This window comes from Watersipora subatra, chromosome 7 (genome assembly GCF_963576615.1).
Source record: "Watersipora subatra chromosome 7, tzWatSuba1.1, whole genome shotgun sequence".
In the NCBI taxonomy this organism is placed as follows: domain Eukaryota; kingdom Metazoa; phylum Bryozoa; class Gymnolaemata; order Cheilostomatida; family Watersiporidae; genus Watersipora; species Watersipora subatra.
This window is the reverse complement of record NC_088714.1, coordinates 37723860-37748812: the sequence shown is the minus strand read 5'-3', so window position 1 is coordinate 37748812 and position 24953 is coordinate 37723860. Positions and strand designations below refer to the sequence as shown.

General features: G+C 36.0%; 1 protein-coding gene across 5 annotated transcripts; it reads left to right on the top strand.

Annotated features, from left to right (window-relative positions):
- The first annotated feature begins 146 nt into the window (after positions 1-146).
- Positions 147-24953, top strand: LOC137399926 (protein max-like). 5 transcript variants are annotated; one of them, XM_068086187.1, is made up of 5 exons: positions 147-202; positions 9744-9891; positions 11724-11827; positions 12106-12229; positions 24037-24953. In XM_068086187.1, the coding sequence occupies exons 2-5, from the start codon at positions 9801-9803 to the stop codon at positions 24219-24221; spliced, it is 504 nt and encodes a 167-aa protein (XP_067942288.1). In that variant the 5' UTR covers positions 147-202; positions 9744-9800; the 3' UTR covers positions 24222-24953. The 5 variants fall into 5 exon arrangements, with proteins under 5 accessions (XP_067942288.1, XP_067942292.1, XP_067942291.1 ...); XM_068086191.1 differs by lacking the exon at positions 24037-24953 and adding an exon at positions 18124-18359; XM_068086190.1 differs by having other exon boundaries at positions 184-202; positions 9793-9891.

Below are 24953 nucleotides of genomic sequence, written 5' to 3'. Positions count from 1 at the left end.
GTCGAGTTCACTATTAAGTTTGTCGAAAAGGCGAATTGTTTGAAGGTTACAACAAAATTGTGACCGAACTCCCGACGCCTACGTGAATAAAAGCTTCAAGTGCCGATAAAGAGAAAATAAGCTTAATAGCGATTCACTCTTGTGCTGTACCGTTTTAGTCATCTCGCAAAGATTGTCGCGCATCGGTCCCTCTCACTCAAAGGTACCCGCAAACCTTTATCAGGAAGCGTAATTGGTCATATCTTATTTTGCTTGTTACATATTGTATGTCAGCTGAAACTAGAGCTGACATATAAGATTTTTTATATAAAACATTTGTTAATGGCCAGTATATTTTTATGCCGTCAGTTTGCTGTTTTGGTGCTGCTGCACATATTTGGCTAGTTTGTGTTGTATAAATGAGTATTGATGTGAATAAGGCAAATAAGAGCTTTGTTGGATTTCCTTATATTTTCCCCATACTGCCTTATACTACCTAATCTACTAGCTTTACCCACTAGCCTTATCCCTAGCTTTATTTCGCTTTACTCACTGTGATTGCCAAGACCACCTGTACTGCTTTGAGCTCAGACGCCAGTATAGCCCGAGCCTAACAAATCCATAATACAGCATGTCTTTTCTTTTTGTTTTGGGCCACCCCATCACTACCAACAAGCAGACGTCGTAACTTACCTTACTTGTGTTGCTCATTACCTCACTCCGTTAGCGTAGTCTCCATAGGCTCCATGCCTCTGGCTTGTGCCAAAAATCTTCTCCTCATTAATGCCAGGTCCATTGCCAGTCTGTACTCACTTTCTCATCACCATGACCGCCGCCGCTACCAATAGTTTCACCATGACTACTGTCACTACCATCGCTACTTCCACCAACATAAACCAGCACTATTTCCACTAACCCCGACTAGCCCGGAGTCTTTTGGGTTGAGTCAGTAATGACTCCTCAACCTCATCTCCGTCTCTTCCGTTTTCACCTCGCTCTCCCCAATAAGAGGCGGGCTCGACAGGCATCCTGTCGGAGGTCTCTACCTGGGCCGTAATTGCCTGCACAGGGAATGTCACCACAGAGCTGGGAGTTGACATAGGCCCAGACCTATATAGTTCGACCTCACCCTCCACCAGTGCAGGTCCGCTGCCGGCAATTCTTCTTTGAACCTCCGCTAACTCCGCCTTGACATTTTCCAACTTTGACTGCTGCCTCACGTATGGCTTTTAGCCTAGCCATTTTTACCTCCGACTTCCTCCACACCCCTTTTTCCTCTCTTTCAATCTCTGCTACCTTTTTCTCATGACCATCTCTGTCTAATTTTTCATTGCTGGATATCTCAGCTAAAAAAGAGCAAACCTTTTTCATTACAAATACTTGTTCAGCTACTTGATTAGCGCCTTCACTTACCTCAGCGTGACTGTTTCCTATTACGCCCTATAAAAACTTTCATCTCTCTGGTGCCTTGGGCTTTTCTCCCTTGACTACCAGTTTCTCCACCGCTGTCCTTGAGCTGGTTTTCTCTACCTTTTTATTATTGCGCATCCATTACTCGTCACTCCCTTGGTTTCACAAGTCCACAAATCTTGACCTGTACAGCCTTTCGCAACATCGTTCTCCCTATCAGACTTGTTTGTCAGGTTTCCAACTTGACTCAACTGGCTTAATGATTCTACACTCCTTAACAGGCTCAAACTTGCTTTCGCATAACGCATTAACAGCAGCAAATAGTTTTAGCTGCTTCAACTCAGTTATGCCCAAAAAGTTTGTTCTCAATCCTTTCACCACACGAACTTCAGCATCCATATGCCTGTTTTTAATTTTCAAATTAACTACCACACTCCCAACCACTTTTAACTTACTACCATCAGCAGTTTCTAAAACTGTCAACGGTTTCTTTAACCGTAGGTTGAAGTTCAACTTATTGGCTGTTGCCTCGGTTACTATTGACACCTCAGCCCCAGTATCAAACGTAAACTCCACATTTACTCCATTAACTTCCAAATACTGCACAACTCTCTGGCGTAGTCAGAGAGTTGTGCAGTATTTCTCTGCAACTCTCAATTATCTTCACCATATTTATTTTTTGAGCCAGCGAATCTTGCACTTTTACCCCTGCTACTGGCGCTGTACTTTTCATCATGCCTATCCATCTCTCGCTTCTCATACTGACTGTCTCTCATAACTGTTCATACTGTAATCTCTGGGTCTATTCCACTTATCCTTTACATCATGAGAACTTTCTCCACCCCTATGCCTCCTCCTACTGCTATCTTGACTGCCATACCTTACTTGTCTACCCATATTCCCGCAATATCGGGATATGTGTCCTTGTTTGTCCATAAGAAAAATATTTAATGGAGGGACAATCCGCATCTCATATCTCATAGCCACTATGCTTGCTATTGTAGCATATTTTGTCTTCACTACCTTTTATACTATTTGCTCAATATCTAAAGACATGTTTTTCCCTGCTATTGTCTCTATACTTCCTACTGTCCTCGTTATGCTCTCGACTTCTTGCCCCATACCTACTAACATCACACTCATCATTGCTATCTCCATAATACTTTTTACCACTCGTAAGACTTCTTCTAGGATAATATCTACCTCCCGAGTCATATTTTCTATCCATACAACCACTCCGGTACTGCGCATGACTGCCGCACTCTGATACCCTTGCTACCTCCTTTTTAATCTCAATTTTTAAATCGCTGCCTCTACTATCTGCTCTTACGAACCTGTCTGAATGATTTGCCATCTCACGAGCCCTCAATGCCTCATTCAACATTACCCAGGTCAAATTGGCATTCTTCATCAAGTCTCTACTTACTTCTCTATTCCTCAACCCATTAACTGCCACTATAAGAGCAAACCTTACTCTAATAGCATTATTTGCTACCTCAGCCTATCCGCTTAAACTCTCAACTCGTAACAAGAACTCTATCACTTTCACCAAGTGCCTGTCTAGTCGTCAAAAACTTATGCCCCTTCACAAACATGCTCTCCTGTCTACCATAATATTCCTGCAAAATATCTACTGCCTCTTAATAAGTTGAATTTTCACCATCAACATCAAACCGTGCACCTTTTAATACTTCTCTACCACTGTGCCCAATAGCTCTCAATAATAGCCTTAACTTGGCTCTACCTCTCATAATAAGATGTCTATTTCCAGCTTCACCTTCATAACCTTTTCTCTCAACTGCAATCTCAATACACAAATTCATTTCTTCTATAAATATTTCTCACGAACCATCACCGTGCTCTCCAAACACCAGCTTCGGATAACCGATCTCCCTCACAGCACAACACAATAAATTTCACGCCACCAACCCACTCTACACCTCTCCTTTTATTTTCTAACTCTCAACTTCTCCTACCACTTAACGAATAAGAGATGTCTGTACCTCTTCAATACTAACACTTCACCGCTTCAACACCTCAGCCTCACAACTCGTCTGCACGACTCTACACTACCACACGTCACCGCACCTGCACACCCGTGAAAGGGTCCTGTCAAGCGTTAAATTTACACCGAAACCAGAAAACTATCGCTAACAATATCACCACACAAAAAAGTTCTAGAGCTTCGTCAACTGCGCCATGTTGTATAAATGAGTACACTTACATGTGCATGTATTGATGTGAAGAAGGCAAAGAAGAGCCTCCATCTTTCATCACACTTCTGTATATCCTCCCCATATTGCCTTATACTACCTAATCTACTAGCTTTACCCACTAGCCTTATCCCTAGCTTTATTCACTCACTGTAATTGCCAAGACCACCTGTACTTCTTTGAGCTCAGACACCAATATAGCCTGAGCCTAATAAATCCATAATACAACAGTTTGTGCCTATTGCGAGATAGACAAAAAGTGTTTTTCCGGTGCAGGCTTTTGCTAGCAAGACCTGTTTTCTTGAGCTCTCTCTCAAAGTTTGAAATAATTTTAATATTTTTGCTTTCTCCTGTTTCTACTAACTGTTTCGTTAATCACTAGCGAATAAGTTAGTGATTAACGAAAGAGGACATAATTATTTGTTAGGTTATTGTAACACTATTGTATCATTGTAGACAAATCGTAAATTAGGTTTAATTAATTAACTATAGGCCTACATACTCTTACTTGTTATTGTTCGTTCAACAAATTCATTTATTCAATTAAATAATTATGATATAGTCGAGTAAAATAAGAGTTGTTGCCTCTCTTGCACTTTGGTTTTGAGTGTCTTCATCGATTCCTTCTTGTTTTGTCATTGTTTCCTCCATTTTGGAGGTAGATATAGCTTTTTCTTTTCCATTCCATAGTTTTTCAAAAAAAGGCATAGATTGGTGTGGTGGTTGTAAGAAAGCAATTGAAGGGGCATAGTAGAATGCAGCTTATACAATTTATGGTTTGTTATCAAGTGTTCTGGAGCCAAATGGGTAACAGTAATTTATGTAAATTATCCTGCTGGTCAGAAAAGCTATGTTTTTTGGAACTGCACCTCGTGTGAATCAAGTTCAAAAAAACTGTTTGAGATAGTAATTAATGTTTAGAATAGAGTCTCAGCAGTTGAAACTAAGGTTGATCAGCTAAGTGAAGCTGTAGAAAGTTTGTCTTGTAAACTTAATAAGGCCAATTGATGAGGCAGTCAAGCTAAGTAAAGCTGAAGAAAGTTTTCAAAAATTGGTTCTATAATTCCTACAGTTGAGGAGGGAAGTTCACTGATCACAGTTCACGGAGGTTGGCAAATTCACAGCCAAACCAACAATAGTCGCTGTGACTGGTACTGAAATAAAAGAAAGCTGAAGGAGAGCTCTAAATGTCGTTTTTGCTGGACATGGAGTAACGGAGGAGAAGGTGGAGAAGTTTATTAAACAGGCTGGGGGTGAATTCACAAACATTAACAAAATCGAAACTTTAAGGAAAAAGCTCTTTGGTATTGCTTACATGAGCACTGAGGTTTGCACTGAGGTCAAACTCTTTGTATTGCTTACATGAGCACTGAGGTTCAACCTCTTTGTATTGCTTACTTGAGCACTGAGGTTCAACCTCTTTGTATTGCTTACATGAGCACTGAGGTTCAAACTCTTTGTATTGCTTACATGAGCACTGAGGTTCAACCTCTTTGTATTGCTTACATGAGCACTGAGGTTCGCACTGAGGTTCAAACGTGGTCATTGATAAGAAACAAACGCTAGAGCAATTAGCAGCTCAGTCAAAGGTCTAGACCAGCAGCGGTGTTCAAACATTTTACAAAAAGGGCTAGATTTGGTAAGATGAAATAGTGTGGGCAGAATATTCAGCCTCATCATTTTGTAACCATTAACATTAAACACCAATGAACTTTTTTTGGACTTTTTTAATCACAAATGGCATACTTTTACTTTCGCATTTTTTCCATTGGGTTTTTACTGAAATCATAAACCACCAGCCATGAAGAAACCTCAAGGATATCTAAGTTCATGTGGAACACTACATACTATTCACTATTAGGTGCTCATTATGAACCAAATTCACAACGGTGATCACAGCATATATTCGAACTGTGATTTTGACCGTCACAAAATAATGCATTAACCGAGATCCAAAAATTTATTCCAATTAAAAGACTTAACAAACATCTTGACTGCACTAATGTGAAGGGTGATACTGGGATCTTGACTGCAGTATGTAGTCCAAGTTTGGTTAAGTTCAGTGGTTTTGATGCGCAGAACGTCACAAAGGTGACAGTCACTCAGTTTTATCTTCACCCGTTTCTTGTGAATGTTCATAACGGAAATTGTCTTCTCACACATGTATCTAGAGCCAAGCAAGCTCAGCATTTTCTTAGCAAATGTCTGAATCCCTTGGAACTTACCTACTTTTATCCAGCTGGCGGATAAATGGCGGATTCAGCTTTATTTGTTCTCTTCGTAATAAAGTACTTACTTTAGAATGGGAAACTAAACAGTTCACAAATTTGGATGGTATATGTCTTACTGAGACCTACCTAAACAATGAAATGTATTCTGGAGAGGTAGATGGACATAACTTTCAGATTTTTTTCAAAAGTAGGAATCAAAATGGAGGTGGTGTTGCTGTTTATATTAGAAATGATCTGCAGATTATTGTTATTGGTTTTAAATCAAATGCAGAAGCGGTTTTGTTGAAACTGTTTTCTCAAAAAGAGGCTTTGTTTTTATTTACTTTACATCGTCCCCCGAACTATCTGGATCAAATTTACTTTCTTCGTTGCTTGATGAAGTTGTTGAAATAGTAAATCTGTCAAAGGGATGTCTTGTAATATGTGGAGACTTCAATTTACCTAAAATTGATTGGGAAAATTTTATTAGCAATGGAACACATAACATGTGCAACCCTTTTCTATACAAAATAGCCGACTTATCTCTTGAACAGCATATTTACCAGCCTACACATGCTAAAGGTAATATCTTTAATTTTGTGTTTATGAATGGACTAATGGTTCAAAATATTGATGTTTTAAAACCAGCATTGAGTGATCATGCTCTGTTGTACATGCAATTAGACATTTATTTTTCAAAGACACATTCAGAAAATGATATTCTCATTCACTGCTATGATAAAGCAGATTTGAACAGGGCTATAGAGATCCTTGATCCTTGGGAGAAAAAAATTATTCAGAACATTGACTCAAAACGACATATGAACTTGGTCTATGAAACATTTGTGAAGGGGATGCTGGACTTGAAGAAAAAGTGTGTTTTTACAAAAGTCAAAACTGCCAGTGATCAGCCTGGTTAGTTTAGTAAAAAATTAAAAAATGATTTGAAAAAGCAGAAGCAATTGTATTCATCAATGAAAAATTTTCCCACTCACCATAATAGCAGCAGATTCCACATAGTTGCGAAGCATAACAAACATCTAATAAAACAAGCCAAAAAAGTCATCTTTTTGTGAAGCTTTATAAGCCACTTGTTTCAAGCGATAGCAAACCTTTCTACAGATATATCAGACAACATAAGACAAATAGTCGTGATATTATCCCAGACCTGTTTTTCAATGGGGTATTAAATAGCAAAACTGCCAAAAAAAAAGCTTCCCTGTTTCACAATTTTTTCCAGTTAATTTTTGTGACTGATGGATCAAAACTCATAGAGGATTTTGCTTCTTTTACCTCAGACCAGTCTAATTTGTTAGTTGACTGATGGTATTCACACACTATTACAAGGCATTAAAACATCTAAATCATGTAATCCCGATGACATCACTGGTGTACTACTAAAAACCTTTCTTTTGTTTATTGCTCATACAATAACAGAAATATTTTAATTTACTCTTAGTACTGGCATACTACCAGAAATATGGAAAATAGCTCAAGTAAAACTTATTTATAAGAAAGGTAGCAGGTTCCAGTCTAACAACTACAGACCTGTTTTTCTTACCTGCATAACTTGTAAACTTTTAGAGCATATTTTAGCAAAACAAATTCTTTTTTTTGCTCAAAATTACATCCTAACCAAATCTCAACATGGTTTTAGAAGTGATAGGTCATGTGAGATACAGCTAGTCTATACGTTTAAGGATCCAACTACAAATTGAGAACACGGATTAATTACAGAGTTATTAATTCTGGGTTTTTCTGAGGCATTCGATCCAGTGAACCACCGAAAGCTTTTATTTAAATTGGCCAAGATCGGAATAAGCCCTGAAATTGTAAACTGTATGAAAAGTTCCCTTAGTAATCGAAAACAGGCAGTTGTAATCGATGACCAAGAGTCATCCTGTTGCGAAGTTTTGTCAGGGGTACCACAGTGATCTGTGTCAGGACGGACCCTTGTTATTTTTAATTTACATAGACAATATATCTTCAGGTATTACATCTAAATGTCAGTTATTTGTAGATGATGCTCTGCTTTATAATACCCGAGATAAAAGTAACATTCTACAAATTGACCTTACTAAACTTGAGCTTTGGACCAAAACATGGCAACTATCTTTTAATACTAAAAAGGTGCTCAGTACTTTTAGTGGGGGAAATGGACTCACAACAAAGATTTTTCTCAGTGGAGAGCAACTCCAGAATGTCAATTCCCATCACTACTCGGGTGTTGAGTTGAGTAATTATCTCAAATGGGAAAGACATACAAATAATGTTTTTTTCCAAAGCTTCTAGACTTCTTGAAATGCTTAAAAGAGTTTTAAAAGATGCAGACAACAGAACTAGATAAGTGGCTTACGAGACCCTTGTTCAACCAATTATTGAATGTAGGTGTAAGGTTTGGAATCTATACCTGCAAAATGGCATGAAAAAATTGAAAATAGAGCTTTTCATTTTATTTTTCATTTAAAAAATACAGTTAATTTTATTAAACTGCGATCTGACACAAGTTTTCTTTCACTGTCGAAGAGAAGACAAGATGAAAGGTTAAATCACTATGTAAAGGTGGAAGCAAGCAATGTCGTAGGAGACTCATTTAATTTTTTTTAAACACTCACAAGACAAAATGGGCTTGTTGTCCCAGCTACAAAAACCACAGCATTATTCAACTCTTTTTGGCTAAGAACAACCAGAAAAATTTGCGACAAACCAAGTAGAGTTGTAGATGAGTGAGGTACTTGCAGGTGTATCTGATTTATTTTCTGCACTGTCTTACTTTTTATCTAAACTGCAAAATATTACTAATACAAATATTAATTGATGAATAAAAAAATATATGTATATACATGACCACTAATAAAAGTAAAATTACAGCATTGCGCAGAATTTTTTGCAACGAGTTCCCACGCTGTTGCTTCATTTTGTGGATTTTAGTGGGAAAATTTATGATCTGGTCTGAAGGTATCGTTATGAATTTAAGTACAACCAAAATAATTATTAAAAAATAACATTAAAAGCAAGCTTTCCGGCCAAAGGAACTTTATGCTATTCCTTGGTAAACGTTCTGCTATGAGTGGTTTGGGAGTGTTAAATAATCAGACAGGAAGTTCCTTTATTTAATAAGGCCAAGTTTTCACCAATGTATAATAAAAAGATCAAAGACATTCAGTAAAATAATAGAGTTACTAGGATAGTAGATGAACTAGTTACAGCCAACAGGGAGAAATTATGTTATGCAACAAATGTACTAACTATGTAACTAATCCGAGGCCACCGCAACATCAGTGTTGAAATTGCTTGTCATTTTATTCTGTTTTGACTGTTTAGTTCGTGCCCTTTTGCTTAGCTTGTGGGAACTAATTTGATTATTACTGGTTCAGGTATTAGTGAAGGTGCTAAGCCATTGTACGCAATGCTGATATTCACAATAACAGTTACTTCTTTATTTTAAAAGTCAAACAATGAAATACACAACTAACAAAATTCTAAAACAATAATATTAATGACAAAAGGTTAGAATAACTAATGAGAGTTACATCCTGACTCGAACGGTCGTCCATGCTTGTTTGCGCAGTCCTGTAGGGATTAAAAATTATTTATAATATGAGAAGTTATATAAGAGACACGCTGATGTGTGAATTATATGCAAACATTTTCATGTTAACCAAAATTTCCTTCACACAGACCCATGCAATAACTTTTTTTTTCCAGATATGTTATAGCTTGTTTAATAAAACGTGTCTTGCAACTTGCTGCAGTGTTAATGACTTTGTGCCAAAACCTTTGTTTGACCATTGTGCGATGAGTTGCTAAAATGCTGATTGCTACGCTTTTGAATTACTGGCCATGTAATACTACTTTATATGCATCTATAGAAAAGGTTGGGCTGTTCTAACTCAAGGTTTATCTTTGGTACGCAATTTATTTCTGGTAGTTGTTGATTAAAGAACTCAGGAGTTGGAACAGCTAGGATATTGATTTAGGCTACTGAATGGAGGATGATACACAGAGCTCACGCGAGGACGATGATGAAGATATCGCTAACCTGTTTGATGTCGTCATTTCGGATCCCTCTCCTGCAAGTTTTTTTTTATTCAGTTGACCTTTAGCATAGAAATTGCCATCGATAACAAAATGTATTTTACACAGGTGTCAAAGTTTCAATGTAATGTACAATAGGAACAGTTTACCCTATTCACCACCCTTGTTTAAGCTTAACACATTCTTACACATTTTTATAAACAACAGAAGCGTCCAGCTAACTTTTTATACAGATTGAGTATAAAATTGGTGTAGTAGGTCGATATTATATCAATTGTAACATTAAAATTCGAGTAACCTTTTGGCGTCTAAAAAAATTTTTGTGGTAGTAAATTTTGTCTAGATATGTAGTTCACGATTGTTCATACTTATACCACCAATGTTTAAAGTTGGTGCTTTTTTGACCTTCCCCGAATTTTTTCAAGGAATATTTATTTAGAATATTTGAAAAAGTTGAAATTCCTCATGTTATCTAATTGGTTGGTTTGTAAATACCTCATCAAATTGATCTGCTGTCAGAACATGCTGTATTTTAATTGCTGAGGTCTTCTAATAACCATCATTGGCCAAGGATGTTTTATATGATTTTTTATGTTTTTGATATTAATTTGGGTAGGCTGCCATTCCTCTTCACTAGTATCCAAAACTGACAAAATCGCTAGCTATATGCTTCGCAAAACTAACTCTTGTCTGCACATTGCTAAGCAATTCTATGGAGCCTCGTTGTGGCAAAATTTCAAAGATTAGCGTAACTTGAAGTTATTTAGTTTTAAAATCAGGTCGTAATAAACATACTTCTGGTACGCGTCTAATAATGGTGGTATTTCTATCCTCTTTGTGCATGCTGTTCATGTTGTATCTATATATGAATTTAAGTGTTGGTCTGTCTGTCATTAGTCATGTCCAGTTATAGCGATATAGTTATAACCGTTACTCATTATAACCGGACAGGAATCGAACTTCGAGACACCAATTTTGCAGAAAAGCAAGCTGACCACTGCGCCACGCGGCCAGCTTGCCATACTGTGGAATAGTTAGCAGGCTTGAAGATCATGATTACATGAGAGATCATGACACGTAATGATTATAAGTACAATTATTCCAAGTTGTGTCAAGCTGGCTGCGTGGTCTAGTGGTAGTGCGTTCATGAGTGCTTCACATGTGTGTATCTGCTGAAAGTATGAGTTTGATTCCCGTGAAATGCATCTTTTTTCTTAATGCCCGGACGGAAGGACGGACACGGCTCTTATTGTAGTAAAGATTTAGACTAGTCTAAGTTACTCAAATTCATCAGGTAAAGAAGCTTAGCCAATAGCAACTGCACTACCTGACACTGTTTATAAGCGGTTTTAAATCTTGAGTAAATGAGAAGAAAAAGAAATGTTTTTCCACAAGCTATACAAGCTATACAAGCTATGCCTCTAGTTTTTAAATATTTAAATTATTTCTTGTCCAGATATACACAGAAATAAGCAAACTCTTTCACTTAGATGTTAATATGGCAATTGCTGCTTATATTAAATCAAAATTAATTTTCTGTGCAAAAGCTTTTTTCATTACCAATGCAAGGCTGGACATTCAGCTAATTATTTCCATATACAAATGTAAACCGTTGTGTAAGGATGTGTAACAATACACTACCATCATGTTAATGGCAAGCCAAGAGAGGCGAATCCGCATTCACTTCAAACATCAATAGGAAAATAAATACGTTGGGTTAATAACATATTGTTACTAGCATGGTATATGTTCATATGCCCATTTAGAGTTGCTCTCTGGCTGCCAACTTAAAAATTGCCTCTTCATTCCATGAGTCTATCAGTTTCTTTTTCAAAATGAGTGCATAATATAATAGTAAATATTAAATAGGCAGATAGGCGAGCTCACCACAATGCCTTGGAGAGAAGAAGGAGGGACCTAATAAAAGCTAGCTTCCACAGCCTTCAAGTGGGCGTACCCAACATTACTGACAACAAGGTAATCCGCATCATTACTTCAATCGCGTTGGCCGCTCGACTACTTGCTCGCCCTTTGTCTAATATACTAGCTCCAACTTGCAAAGCCACTATACTGTATAATTGCTAGCTAGTAAGCCTGATTGTGAACCATATGGGAGTAGTTTGATTTAGTTTAAGTTCATGTTAGTAAATTAATTGATTATGCTAAATGTAATAGTAAATTTTTTGATTGATGGGCGACAACTCTAACATTTTTAACTTTCTACGTCCTGCGAGCTCATGTTTTTTTAATTGTAGGCATCTAGGGCACAGATTCTCAAAAAAGCTACTAGTTATATTACAATGATGAAAGACAAGATATCTAAGATTCAGTATGAGATAAATATGATGAAAGAGGGACAAAAGACATTGGAGCAACAAGGTGAGTGTTAATGTCTAGGCTCCACCCATCCTACAGTCCACACCCGTTACTAGTGTTGGGAGAGAGTAGTTACTAGTGTTGGGAGAGAGTAGTTACTAGTGTTGGGAGAGAGTAGTTACTAGTGTTGGGAGAGAGTAGTTACTAGTGTTGGGAGAGAGTAGTTACTAGTGTTGGGAGAGAGTAGTTACTAGTGTTGGGAGAGAGTAGTTACTAGTGTTGGGAGAGAGTAGTTACTAGTGTTGGGAGAGAGTAGTTACTAGTGTTGGGAGAGAGTAGTTACTAGTGTTGGGAGAGAGTAGTTACTAGTGTTGGGAGAGAGTAGTTACTAGTGTTGGGAGAGAGTAGTTACTAGTGTTGGGCCGGTATCTAATTTAGTGCTGGATCGGATATCCTTGCACTTTTTTATCGGTTTTCCCGGTATCGGTATCCTCGGTATTTACCATCTTCAGTATCTTTTGCCAACTAAGAAAGTACTAGTGTTGGGCCGGTATCTAATTGAGTGCCGGATCGGATATGCTTGCACTTTTTTATCGGTTTTCCCGGTATCGATATCCTTTGCCTACTAAGAAAGTACGGTATTGTCGATACTATTGTTCGGTATGTGGTTATTCGTGTGTCTTTAAATGGTTTAACGTTTAATGGTTTAAACTTTAAATCATAACTGTCTCGAACAACTTTTATCGTTGTGCAAAAAGTAGCCTGTGCAAAAAAACATTCTTTAGTCAGCAGTATATTGTTACGGCAAAGAGACTCGTTTTAGAAAGCCAAAAAAGAAAAGAAAGATGGAAATTAAATTTTCATGATAGATGTTTTTATTGTTTATTCTATTAAAAAATATAGTTATTGATACAAACGTTATGTATAATAGAGAACAGATAGATAATGGCAAGTGGCTCTCTTTGTTAAATATACTGAAACAGTTTACAGAAATCTTACTATCACATATTGTAATCAGTTAATGTAATTACATAATTATACGCAATCCAATTAGAGTCCAGTCCTGTTAGAGTCTTTATACATCCTCCCATCTGTGGAGAACTCCAAACCGTCGAGGCTGGTGGCATTATCAATGTAACGTAATAGTAGATACAGTAAGCGTGGAAATTTTCGTTGAATTTGTTCACCAATGCGTGCTGAGATTAGTATGTTCATCACGAAGCGTTTTAAAAATCTCTCCGGATATCCGTATAACCATTTACCAATATGCTTTTACGGATAAATACCGATCATATCAAACCGGCCGCGGATAACTAGCTGTCACCGAAAATTATTGGTTTCCTCGGATACCGAGAATCCCTCGGTGTCGGTAAGAGGGGATAACCCAATACCGGCCCAACACTACCCGTTACAGATACCCCAACACTTTTGCAGGCATAGCGGCGATATTGTCATTTACCGATAATGGGCACCGACTATGTCGCCACACCAACGTTTTGTATAAATTGATTTCTGGTTTGCTTATTGCCGTTTTTGTTTAGATTCTTTACCAATAGTAAACTGCAATAGATTGGTCTCTGTTAGCAACCAAAAAATAAGTCATAGGGTGTAGAAAAAACGATCGTTTTTGCAATACTAAACGAATGAAAAATAAAAAAACAACTTCTGTGAATAAAATTTGGAATTTTGTTTGTAGCTTGTTTCTGCTTTTGTTTCTGTTTTCTGAATGTTTTTTTCAGAGTGCAAAAATGTTTTTTTAAAGTCTTGGTAAAAAGCTAACTCACTACAACTTCATCATTCAACTGCTGGAAGGAGTGATTGCTAACTATCGCAAAGAGAAAAATATATATATATAATTATAGGTATACGTTATAGGAGGTACAGTCAAACATGGATAACTCGAACTTCACGGGACCGAGTGAAAGTGTTCGAATTATCAGAGTGTTCAAGTTATCAGAGCACTGTCACAAGTCCATGTATTCACTTATTTATTAGTAGCTACATGTACATATACAAACTACAATAATGTATAATATAAATCAAAAGCACAAATGGCTTGTTTCAAATTAAATGCTTCTAATGTAAAGTTTAAAACGTTTTTATCAAAAAGTATAGAGATTTTTCTATCACTTGAGATTGGTTTGTTGTTTGAGGTGATGTTATTGCCAGGACGTTTTTTAGATTGACATTGGCAACACTTGATCGTTGTTGAAATGCTCAAAAGAAAAGACATCTTTTTCTTTTGAGTGCTTTACCCATGATCAATTTTGCCGATTTTTCTTGAAGTTTATGCAAAGATTACCTCACTTTACTTTGCTTCCGAAGGGTGATCGCTAAGCGGATGTTTGGTATAAATCAAATTTCACCAAACCTTTAGAAAAGTCGTTGACAAAAATATTTTGCCGATGGTGGTAATAACGACGCTTATGAATTACGAAAAGTTGAGGTTTACCTCTATGGCTTTGAATAAAGTGATTTTCTAAAGCGATAACAACTGTTTCGGTAGCCGTTGGGCAAAAAACATTTCGAGTTAACAGTGTTGAGTTCGAGTTATCTATAGCAATTTATCATTACGCGGGAACGAACCAAAGAAACTGTTCAAATTAACCATGTGTTCGAGCTATCCGTGGACGAGTTATCCATGTTTGACTGTATATGTTATAGGGGGTATATGTTATAGGGGGTCTATGTTATAGGAGCTATATGTTATAGGAGGTATATGTTATAGGATGCTTATGTTATAGGATGTTTATGTTATAAGAGATATATGTTATAGGAGGTATATGTTATAGAAGGTATATGTTATAGGAGGTATATGTTATAGGAGGTATATGTTATAGGAGGGATATGTTATAAAATGTTTGTTATAGGAGGTGTATGTTATAGGAGGTATATGTTATAGGATGCTTATGTTATAGGATGTTTATGTTATAGGAGGTATATGTTATAGGAGGTATATGTTATAGGAGGTATATGTTATCGGAGGTACCGTAAAGCCTCTATTTGAATGACTTATCGCACTATTTTCAACCCTTTCTCTAGAGGGGGGTTTAATGGAGGTGGCATTCAAATAGAAGCTGGCGTTGCATTTTTTAAACACCTTGTCAAAATATTGAGAAAATAAATTTAACCCTTTCACGGGTGAATTGAATGTCGCTTATATTTTACAAGCTCCTTTGGCCGTGTGAGATCAACCCTTTTTAGACGCAAGAAAATTGATAACTTTTCTCCAACTTGTCATAGGTTTTTTAAAATAAATGTGCACGATGAAGCTGATACATGATGTTATCCAATTGATATTTATAATTGCTTGCAATTTACCAGCGATGACCTTATAGCATGCGTTGCCATATGTTGGCGCTTTCAAGTTTTTTATTTAATTTTAAATATCAAGGTATATTTTTATTTTGTTTATATTTTACAAGATTGCATAAAGGGTCATTGTACTCATTTATATGTTTGTTACTATTCGCAGCCAAAGTTACCTTTTTATGTGTAATGGAACAGTAATTTTAATCATCGATCCATTGTGAGCTGAGTTCAGATTACGGCAATCATCCTATCAAATGCTATGCTATAAATCTGCAAATTTGTAACTTATATAATAATAATCTATCAAATGCTAAAAATATATATTCACGAACGTGTGGCATAAACCGCAAGTATAATACATGCAGCAACAAATATTAACATTTAAATGCAAATATTAACATTTTTAAAACAAAAATATTAGCACCGTTTTCTTGGCCAGTTTGTCCTGATTGTTGCCTTCATTTGAAACCATTTCATATTCTTCTGGCTGTTCAATACCTTTCACAGTGTCTTCTGACCTAAAACTCTTCTTCTGCACAGCTGAGGTAGTCGATATTAGCGTCCAAACACTTTCTTAGCAGAGCAAAACTTTTTACGCGATGCGATTTTGAATAGAAACATTTAGCACGAATAAAGAAAAACCGTGTGTAATCAAAACAGCCTCAAAAAGTTAGCCTCAAAATACGTAGTAGCACATTTTACATTGAAATGCAAAGACTTTTCCTACATACATTGAAGTATGAAGACCACGTTAAAGAAAGAACTCCTATTGGCCTGATACCGTAACTAATTATTTCTGTTGCAATCAAAGTTTTTAACGAAAAACCTAAAAACTTGGAGTTGGAAACTGGTCTTCAATATGAACAAAAACAATGAACGAATAATTGTTATATGTATAGTCGAGTCATTACTAGTACATGTTATACATTGTTATATGTATAGTCGAGTCGTTACTAGTACATGTTATACATTGTTATATGTATAGTCGAGTCATTGCTAGTACATGTTATACATTGTTATATGTATAGTCGAGTCATTACTAGTACATGTTATACATTGTTATATGTATAGTCGAGTCATTACTAGTACATGTTATACATTGTGATATGTATAGTCGAGTCATTACTAGTACATGTTATACATTGTGATATGTATAGTCGAGTCATTACTAGTACATGTTATACATTGTTATATGTATAGTCGAGTCATTACTAGTACATGTTATACATTGTGATATGTATAGTCGAGTCATTACTAGTACATGTTATACATTGTGATATGTATAGTCGAGTCATTGCTAGTACATGTTATACATTGTTATATGTATAGTCGAGTCATTGCTAGTACATGTTATACATTGTTATATGTATAGTCGAGTCATTACTAGTACATGTTATACATTGTTATATGTATAGTCGAGTCATTACTAGTACATGTTATACATTGTTATATGTATAGTCGAGTCATTACTAGTACAGTTTTGTAGACACTTTATTGATTTTTACTGAATGTCAAGTAGTATCGGTCAAATATAAGTGACTTTTGAAGTGACATGTAGAAATGGTGTTCAATTACAGGGTAGCGCTCTACTTTTCAACCCTTTTTCCATAGTGGTGCTCAAATAGAGGTGGCGTTCAAATAGAGGTGGCGTTCAAATAGAGGTTTTACAGTATGTGTACCTTCAATTCTAGGTGTGCAGATGCCTTGTCACTTTCTTACCTATTTTTTTGTACCTATTGTATTCTTACCTACCTTATCATTATACCAAGTTTCAGATATTGACACCAGTGAGTTGATCATAAAATTTGATACATAAATGTTTACAATATCCATACAATGTTGACAGAAAGGATTGTATGAGGCAGCTTGTATATGATCTGCTCAGTGTTGCTCCACCATTGTTCAGCTGTTCGCTCATAAATGTCAGCTAGTGTATGTAACTCATGTCAGCTAGTATATGTGTAGTATATGTATAGTAGATGTATAGTATTACATTATACATGTAGGTAACCCATAAATGTCAGCTAGTATATTTAACTCATAAATGTCAGCTAGTATATGTATAGTATAGTATATGTATAATATATGTATAGTATAGTGTATATAGTATATGTATTGTATATGTACATGTATAGTATATATAATATATGTATAGGTATAGTATATATAGTATATGTATAGTAAATGTATAGTATATATATTATATGTAGAGATGCCCCGACTCTAGTTTCACCAGCCGATTCAGATACCGATTCGATATACCGATTCTTATTGAAAAATCATCCGATTCAGATCTTTTGTGTTGCATAGATAATTATTAATTGTATTATGCAAATATAAATATAATGCAAAAAAAAACAAATATTGATGTATTTAGTTGTTTGTATTTATGGAAAAAAGATATGCATGTATATATATTCACATACTGACATACCGTGTATCTAGTAACAAAACAGTCCATGTTTTTTTAAATGTGTTATTAACAATAGTAATTACTGTTAGTGGCACAACTTCAACTGTGATAATGAAGTTTCTCTTCTACTGCTGAAGTACAAGTTTAGAGCAAATAAACATGTCTTTTAATTACCGTTAGTGATTCAGTTATCTCAGCAAGACGTCTTTATCTTCTATCACTATCGATGTAGCCAGTCGTGCTGAAGGAGGACTCACTTGCTACAGATGATGGAGTACAGGCTAAATACCGATAAGCCACTGAGGTCATTTTATGCGATACAAACGATACATCATATCATCAGGATCGAGAGAGAGAGAGAGATAGATAACTTTATGCATCAACTGCTTAAATTACTTTCGCAATGCTAGTAAATAGAAACACTACACCACATTCTTGTTTCTCATTATGGTTATATTGTCTGTGATTGGCTGCAATAAATCATATCGCTGTAATTGGGACATACCGCACTTTGTGATTACGTCCTGACTAAAGCCGAAACATTCCTCAATTGTGTGAACGTTTATTAGGCTATAGACATGAAATAGATTGCGTGACAGGCCCGGAGTTCATTAGGTAAAAGTAAGGAACTTGGAGCTGATGATTTTTTATTAGTGTAGCAGGCTAAAATACGGTTTTTTGCAAAATAGTTGATATGTAAAAAGTATATGGAGTTTCCAATTTTTTAAGAAAGATCGGCCGATACCGATTCAGATACTTAACACCCATATCGGCACCGACACCGATTCCGATATTAAAATCGGGGCATCTCTGATTATATGTATAGTATATGTATAGTATATATATTTAGAGGTGGAACGAGACACGAGACGTCTCGAGTATCGACCTGTCTCGTCTCGTATCGGTCTCGACTTAACTATTGCCAAACTCAAGACAGGAAATAGACCTAAAGCGCCTGCGCACGGTTGTTACAACATGGCTTCTTGCGGTAGCAACAACTCCATATATTGTAATGGATTGCGGGCAACTGCCTTTAAAGTTATACCCGGTCCGTTACTACCTGTTGCTATTGATTATGTTGGCCCACTGAGTCTAATCGTGTAGTCCGGACAACGGCCCTGTTATATTTTAGTTTGGTTCTGTGTCCTTAAAACAGATACCGGGTCGTATCTAATTACTCTTCGGATAATCCAATTTAATAAATAAGACTTTTGCGGGTAAAATGTCTGTATTTTATCGTATCGTGTCTAAACACCAACTGCCCTTCATAAAATTCGGGCCTCTTTTACGTATATACTATCAATCGCGGGTAAAACTTGCCCGGACACGGAGAAACGAACTAAAGGCCGTGTCGACCATAGTCCGTGTTCGGTTAACAATAACGTTTTGTTAGCTCAATATAAGAATATACATGTGCATGTATACAGTAATTAATATAATTTCATGAGTACAATTTAAATATAATTCACATACTACAGTTAATACACAGACAAAACTTAACATTAATGAAACGATAAGCATGAAAGTGTTATCGTGTGTTCTTTTAGTTGCGGTATTTCTTTGTAGAGCGACGGCTATCGGTTTCATTACACATTACATTAAAAAGTAAGAACTATTCAATAGATGGTAAAAATATACATGTACAAAGCAATATGTTTATAATAATTATGATCAATCAAGCTTAAAATTCTTAGAATATATAACTTCGGTATTTTAGAACTGTTTGTGTCACTTTTGTTTACAAAAACTACATGCATATCACTATTAAAATGTTGTATTTAAATCGTTTACACCAGGTGAAAATTCAATTTAAAAATAGTTTTATTAATTTTATATATACCAAGTAGCTAGTACTTGTGTAGTGAAATCATCACCAAATGCTCATTATTTTACTGTCTCGTGTCTCGAGTCTCGAATTTTTACAAGACAGTGTCTCGAGTCTCGTCTCAAACTTAAAAAACCTGTCTCGTTCCACCTCTATATATATTATATGTGTAGTATATATAGTATACATGTATGTATAGTAAATGTATAATATATATAGTATATGTATAGGATATGTATAGTATATATATAGTATATGTATAGTATATGTAGTATACATGTATGTATAGTATATATAGTATATGTACAGTGCACCCTCGAGATACGATTACCTGATATACAATTTTTTCACCTTACGAAGTCAAACATCGTGATATCTTCGCCTCACTATACGAATTTTATTTCACTATACGATTTTGAGAAAAGTTTCGCCCGAGTTAAAATTTGGCCTTCGGTGTGCTCATAACGCATGTCGAAATAAAAAAGACACCGAAATATAGTTTGCCGAAAAAGTTTTCAGAACGTTTAGAAGAGGCACGATGATCGACTTCTCTCATGTCAGCATTCCGCTTGAAAATTTTCTTGTGAAATACACAAGCGGGAGCAAATATTCATTTGTGGCGTTATTATATCTTTTGCTATAAACTTTTAAGTCAGCATACGTATATAACTACAAGTATCTACATTTAATTCGTTAGCTATGGAATCTGAGACTGATACAAATGTTACAAAACGAAGGAAAAATGATTTCTATGTCAACAAAGTTGGATATCGTAAATAAGAAAGCACCCGTATTATTATCATTGTCAAGGAATATGATCGCAACCAATCAGCATTTGCAATTATTATTAAAACTAGAACTCCATTAAAGCAAGCACAAAAAAGAGCTTCCCACTGAAGATTTGAAAGAGCTAGGTCATGCACGTGATCAGCATTCAAAAGAAGCAACCATTTAGTAAAGGCGAGGATGTAGAAGATACAGAAAACCCCACATTGGCAGAAATATTTCAAGTGTTTAATTTACTGATGTGGACTGGTACATTAAAACAATGCATGTATAATATATATTATTTATCTCTTGTGTGGCATGTTTTTCATATTTTATTCATTTTATTTGTTTCCTTTTGATTTTGTTTTATTTTCTTGTTTAACCATGTCTTTGCAGGTGGGCTTGTTATCTCCTACGTGAATACAATTCATCGTATGTATGTAACTCATGTAACAAACTACTCAAGATATGACGCATTTACATTACTTTCTGAAACTTGTCAAAGCCCTTTTCTCTAGGGTATAAATACGTACAAACTTTTTACGTATGGTTACATTGATTCTTGTGCACATTCCATACAATAAAAATACTGTAGTACCTTCTCTGGATCCTTTTACAAGCTTTAGCTATCTAGCTGTTTTCTGCATTGCACCAGCATTTTTTTCTTTTAAACCAGAGGAAAAATTGGACAGGACTAGACAACCTTCTTTAGCCTGCTAAAAATTCCATTACGTATTAAATTAATCTTCAAGTGTACAGCAACATGATTAGCATTGATACCTATTTGCCTCCTCTCTGCTTTATTCGCTACAATATACCAGCTAAAGTCACGTTACTCGAAAAGTATGTACGACCTGTATAGTAAATAAAATTTCATTTTTCTTTTCGGTAGCCATTAAATGGTCAGGTGTGTGCGAGGCCGCTTTCGATGACTGCTTCGCTCGGCCTTATTGAATTCTGGTTGAAAAAGGTTTCAACCAGACACGCTAAATTTTATAATGAAAGTGAAGACAGAAACTTATGAAACATAAAATTTCGTGATAGCAGTTGAAATTCATTAAAATAGTTCAAAATACATACTGAAATTTTGTTTTAAGGGTGAGTTTGGCAAGCTAAACTTATTTGAAGTGATTTCAGCGTTTATGTTATGCTTACCTTTTGAAGGTAAGAACTTGTTACCGTACGATCTGCCTTTGGTACACAGATTACGATTTTACAGTATTGCAGATTATAATCACTAGGTGCACTCAACACAATGCAGCTACTGTAGGTAGCTATAGTTACTAAAATTAACATACTATTTTGCTACTAATTTTCAATATGTACAGCATTTTTATAAAATTTTGGACGATTTTTACCTTCTTTTTTTCATTGTATAATTACAATGGGTCCTATATCCTGACATACGATTTTTTCGCCATACGATGCCAGCCTTGGAACGGATTAACATCGTATCTCGAGGGTGCACTGTATAGTATATGTATAGTATATGTATAATCCCACGACCAAACGAGCGGAGCGAATGTTTGAGAGTTTTATGATAAATGCATGTGCACACAACTCAGGAAAATTATTCATCAACAACATCACAAACCCTTGTACCAAAATCTCATCAACAAATTTAACCATTTTTCTGTGGAGTCGTTTAAGTATAATAACGATACAAAACACATATAAACCTATTTAAATATATTACCAAGTTTTTGAAAAGTGTCGACAGTATCTTAAAACTTACCCATCTGAACGGATTATACACAAATAGACAGATTAATTTGGCCGAAAATTGTTATTAAAACTTGCCAAGCCTTACTTCTATCAAAATTAAGACCAGCAATTGAAACGCCGAGCGACAGAGAATAGAACCATTAAGTCGTGCGCATTTCACGGAAAAATAACGTGCACATTTCACCAGTCTATAGCATTGTCGAATTGCCGAAGGTTTCTGTAATTAACGTAGGAGTACTGAAATATAATCGTTTCTTTTTTGCCGATTTCAAAGTAACTGACATTTTAGACACTTTTTGAGTACTTTGGTATTCTAATTGATGTCCGACACAGTGAAAGTAAAGGAAATGACGATGATATTTTTTCTAACGATTTTTATGAGATTATTACAATATTTAATTATAAATTTGGATGACTATTGAAGTGTTATAGTCACACTAACAACATCGATGATGGGCAATATGTTACTGTTATTATTTTTTCTAAATAGTTTTGTTAAATAGATTTTCTAAAAATCTATACAAATATGTACCACAACTTCCTGGTATTTTTAGCTATGACGTTTTGAAATGTAAACAAAATTGTGCATTGGTTTTTTATTATTACTGTATTACTATATTAATGATATTGGTTATTCTAATAATATCAGTGCATTTTACTTCTAATATTGCATTTCTCCTATTGCAGGGGGAGAGATATAAACATATAATCCTTTCCTTTCATTATTGCTGTTTGTTGTACATAATAACACCCACACCCAGTACATTACAGCTACCATTGCAGTTATCCTGTTGCACTGCAGTGCCATTTGACTGCTAATATTGTGGAGGACTGGACAAATGTATTAACTATGCTCTTATCCTTAGACATCAATGTTCTTTATTACAACCTTATGTGTGTTTTTCTATTATACCCTATTATGTAACACTGCATATCTAGGCCTGCCTCACAGGCCTGCCGCAACACAATTAGGTGTTATGTAATCATTATGTAAGTGGGCGGAGTAAGACCCATATATAAGGACATGCACAAGCCACCTCATTGGGATAATTATTGCGAGCTTGATGCTGTTTGACGCTGTGTTACATGTATTCTTGATTATATATAATAAATAGACTAAATTCACTCACACGGACTGATCACGTTTATGCCTGGCTGGGTGGCTTAGTCAGGACCATTTTACCAGAACTGATCTGGCTTCAAGTAAGAACTGCTTGAGAGATACCTAAGGAAGGCTAGGGGTTGGCTACGCTACAACTGGACCTGATCAGAAATGCGATAGCATTAGAGATCAGGCCCTACAGTAGGCTAGCCGGGACCTAGACTAGCCAAGATAGGGTCTCAGAGAGCAGGCTGTGTTAGCGTTCCAAGTGAGCTTGAGATTGGGGCAACCAGCCGCGGTCTGATCAGACCATTAGGTGTGTCAGGCAGGCCGACGAGGGGAAGGCCCAGAGTTCAGGCTGCACCGGCTTGTTAGGAAAGTAAGGCTGGCTCAGCTACCGGGGCCAAACCTTTACAATATTGCATTTCTCAACCATCAGTACCTTTTCTTTTTTCCAATATCACTTTGGTCGTGGGCTGTATGACAGAGGAATTTCTAGTATATGTATAGTATATGTATAGTATATGTATGTATAGTATATGTATGTTTAGTATATGTATAGTATATGTATAGTATAATATAGTAAATGTAGAGTATATGTATAGTATATGTATAGTATATGTAACTGGAGATAATGTGATCTTTCAGCCACTAGCTAGCTTCTTTTCACCTTCTTGGTCGCATTGCTGCTCTTTATCTTATCCCAAGATGCATGTCTTTTGCAGTGGTTGCTCTTGAAAAAGTAAAAGCTACAAGTGCATTTGTCCAATCAAAAGGGCATCTAGTTAACCCTGAGAATACAGCACAGAATGATTTGCTTGTACCACCCCCAACTACAGTGGATATCACTGAAGCTAAGGAATCAGAAACAATGGAAACTCCGCCTACAAAAAAACTTCGTGTCACATGACTGTCTGACTATGGATGACATTTGAACCTCAATGCTTTGATTTATTGTTTTTAGATCACTACCAATGTTTATATTTTGTTTAATAACACTGGTCTGTGTGTATATACAGCCTGATAACACTGGTCTGTGTGTACGCTGCCCAATAACACTGGTCTGTGTGCGTATGCAGCCCACTAACACTGGTCTGTAGGTATATGCTTCCCAATAACACAGGTCTGTGTGTATATGATGCCAAATAACACTGGTCTGTGTGTATATGATGCTCAATAACCCTGGTCTGTGTGTATATGCAGCCCGATAACACTGGTCTGTGTGTATGCTGCCCAATAACACTGGTCTGTGTGCATATGCAGCCCGATAACACTGGTCTGTGTGTATGCTTCCCAATAACACTGGTCTGTGTGTATATGCAGCCCACTAACACTGGTCTGTGTGTATGCTGCCCAATAACACTGGTCTGTGTATATGGAGCCCACTAACACTGGTCTGTGCATCTATGATCCCCAATAATGATGGTCTCTGTGTATTTACTGTCCATTAATGATGGTCTCTGAGTATATACTGTCTGTTAATGATGGTCTCTGATTATATACTGTCTATTAATGATGGTCTCTATGTATATACTGTCCAATGATGATGGTCTCTATTCCGATATTTGCATCGTATGCTAAAACTGTACTACTGTATGTTGGAACAAATATACCTATAAAAATACATTTTATTTCATTTAAA

Excerpts from the sequence above, each read along its gene's own strand:
- LOC137399926 (XM_068086187.1), top strand. The coding sequence starts at position 9,801 with ATGGAGGATGATACACAGAGCTCACGCGAGGACGATGATGAAGATATC. Across the intron at positions 9,892-11,723 it reads TTCGGATCCCTCTCCTGCAA|ATAGGCGAGCTCACCACAAT; the intron begins GTTTTTTTTTAT and ends TTAAATAGGCAG. Across the intron at positions 12,230-24,036 it reads AAAGACATTGGAGCAACAAG|TGGTTGCTCTTGAAAAAGTA; the intron begins GTGAGTGTTAAT and ends TGTCTTTTGCAG.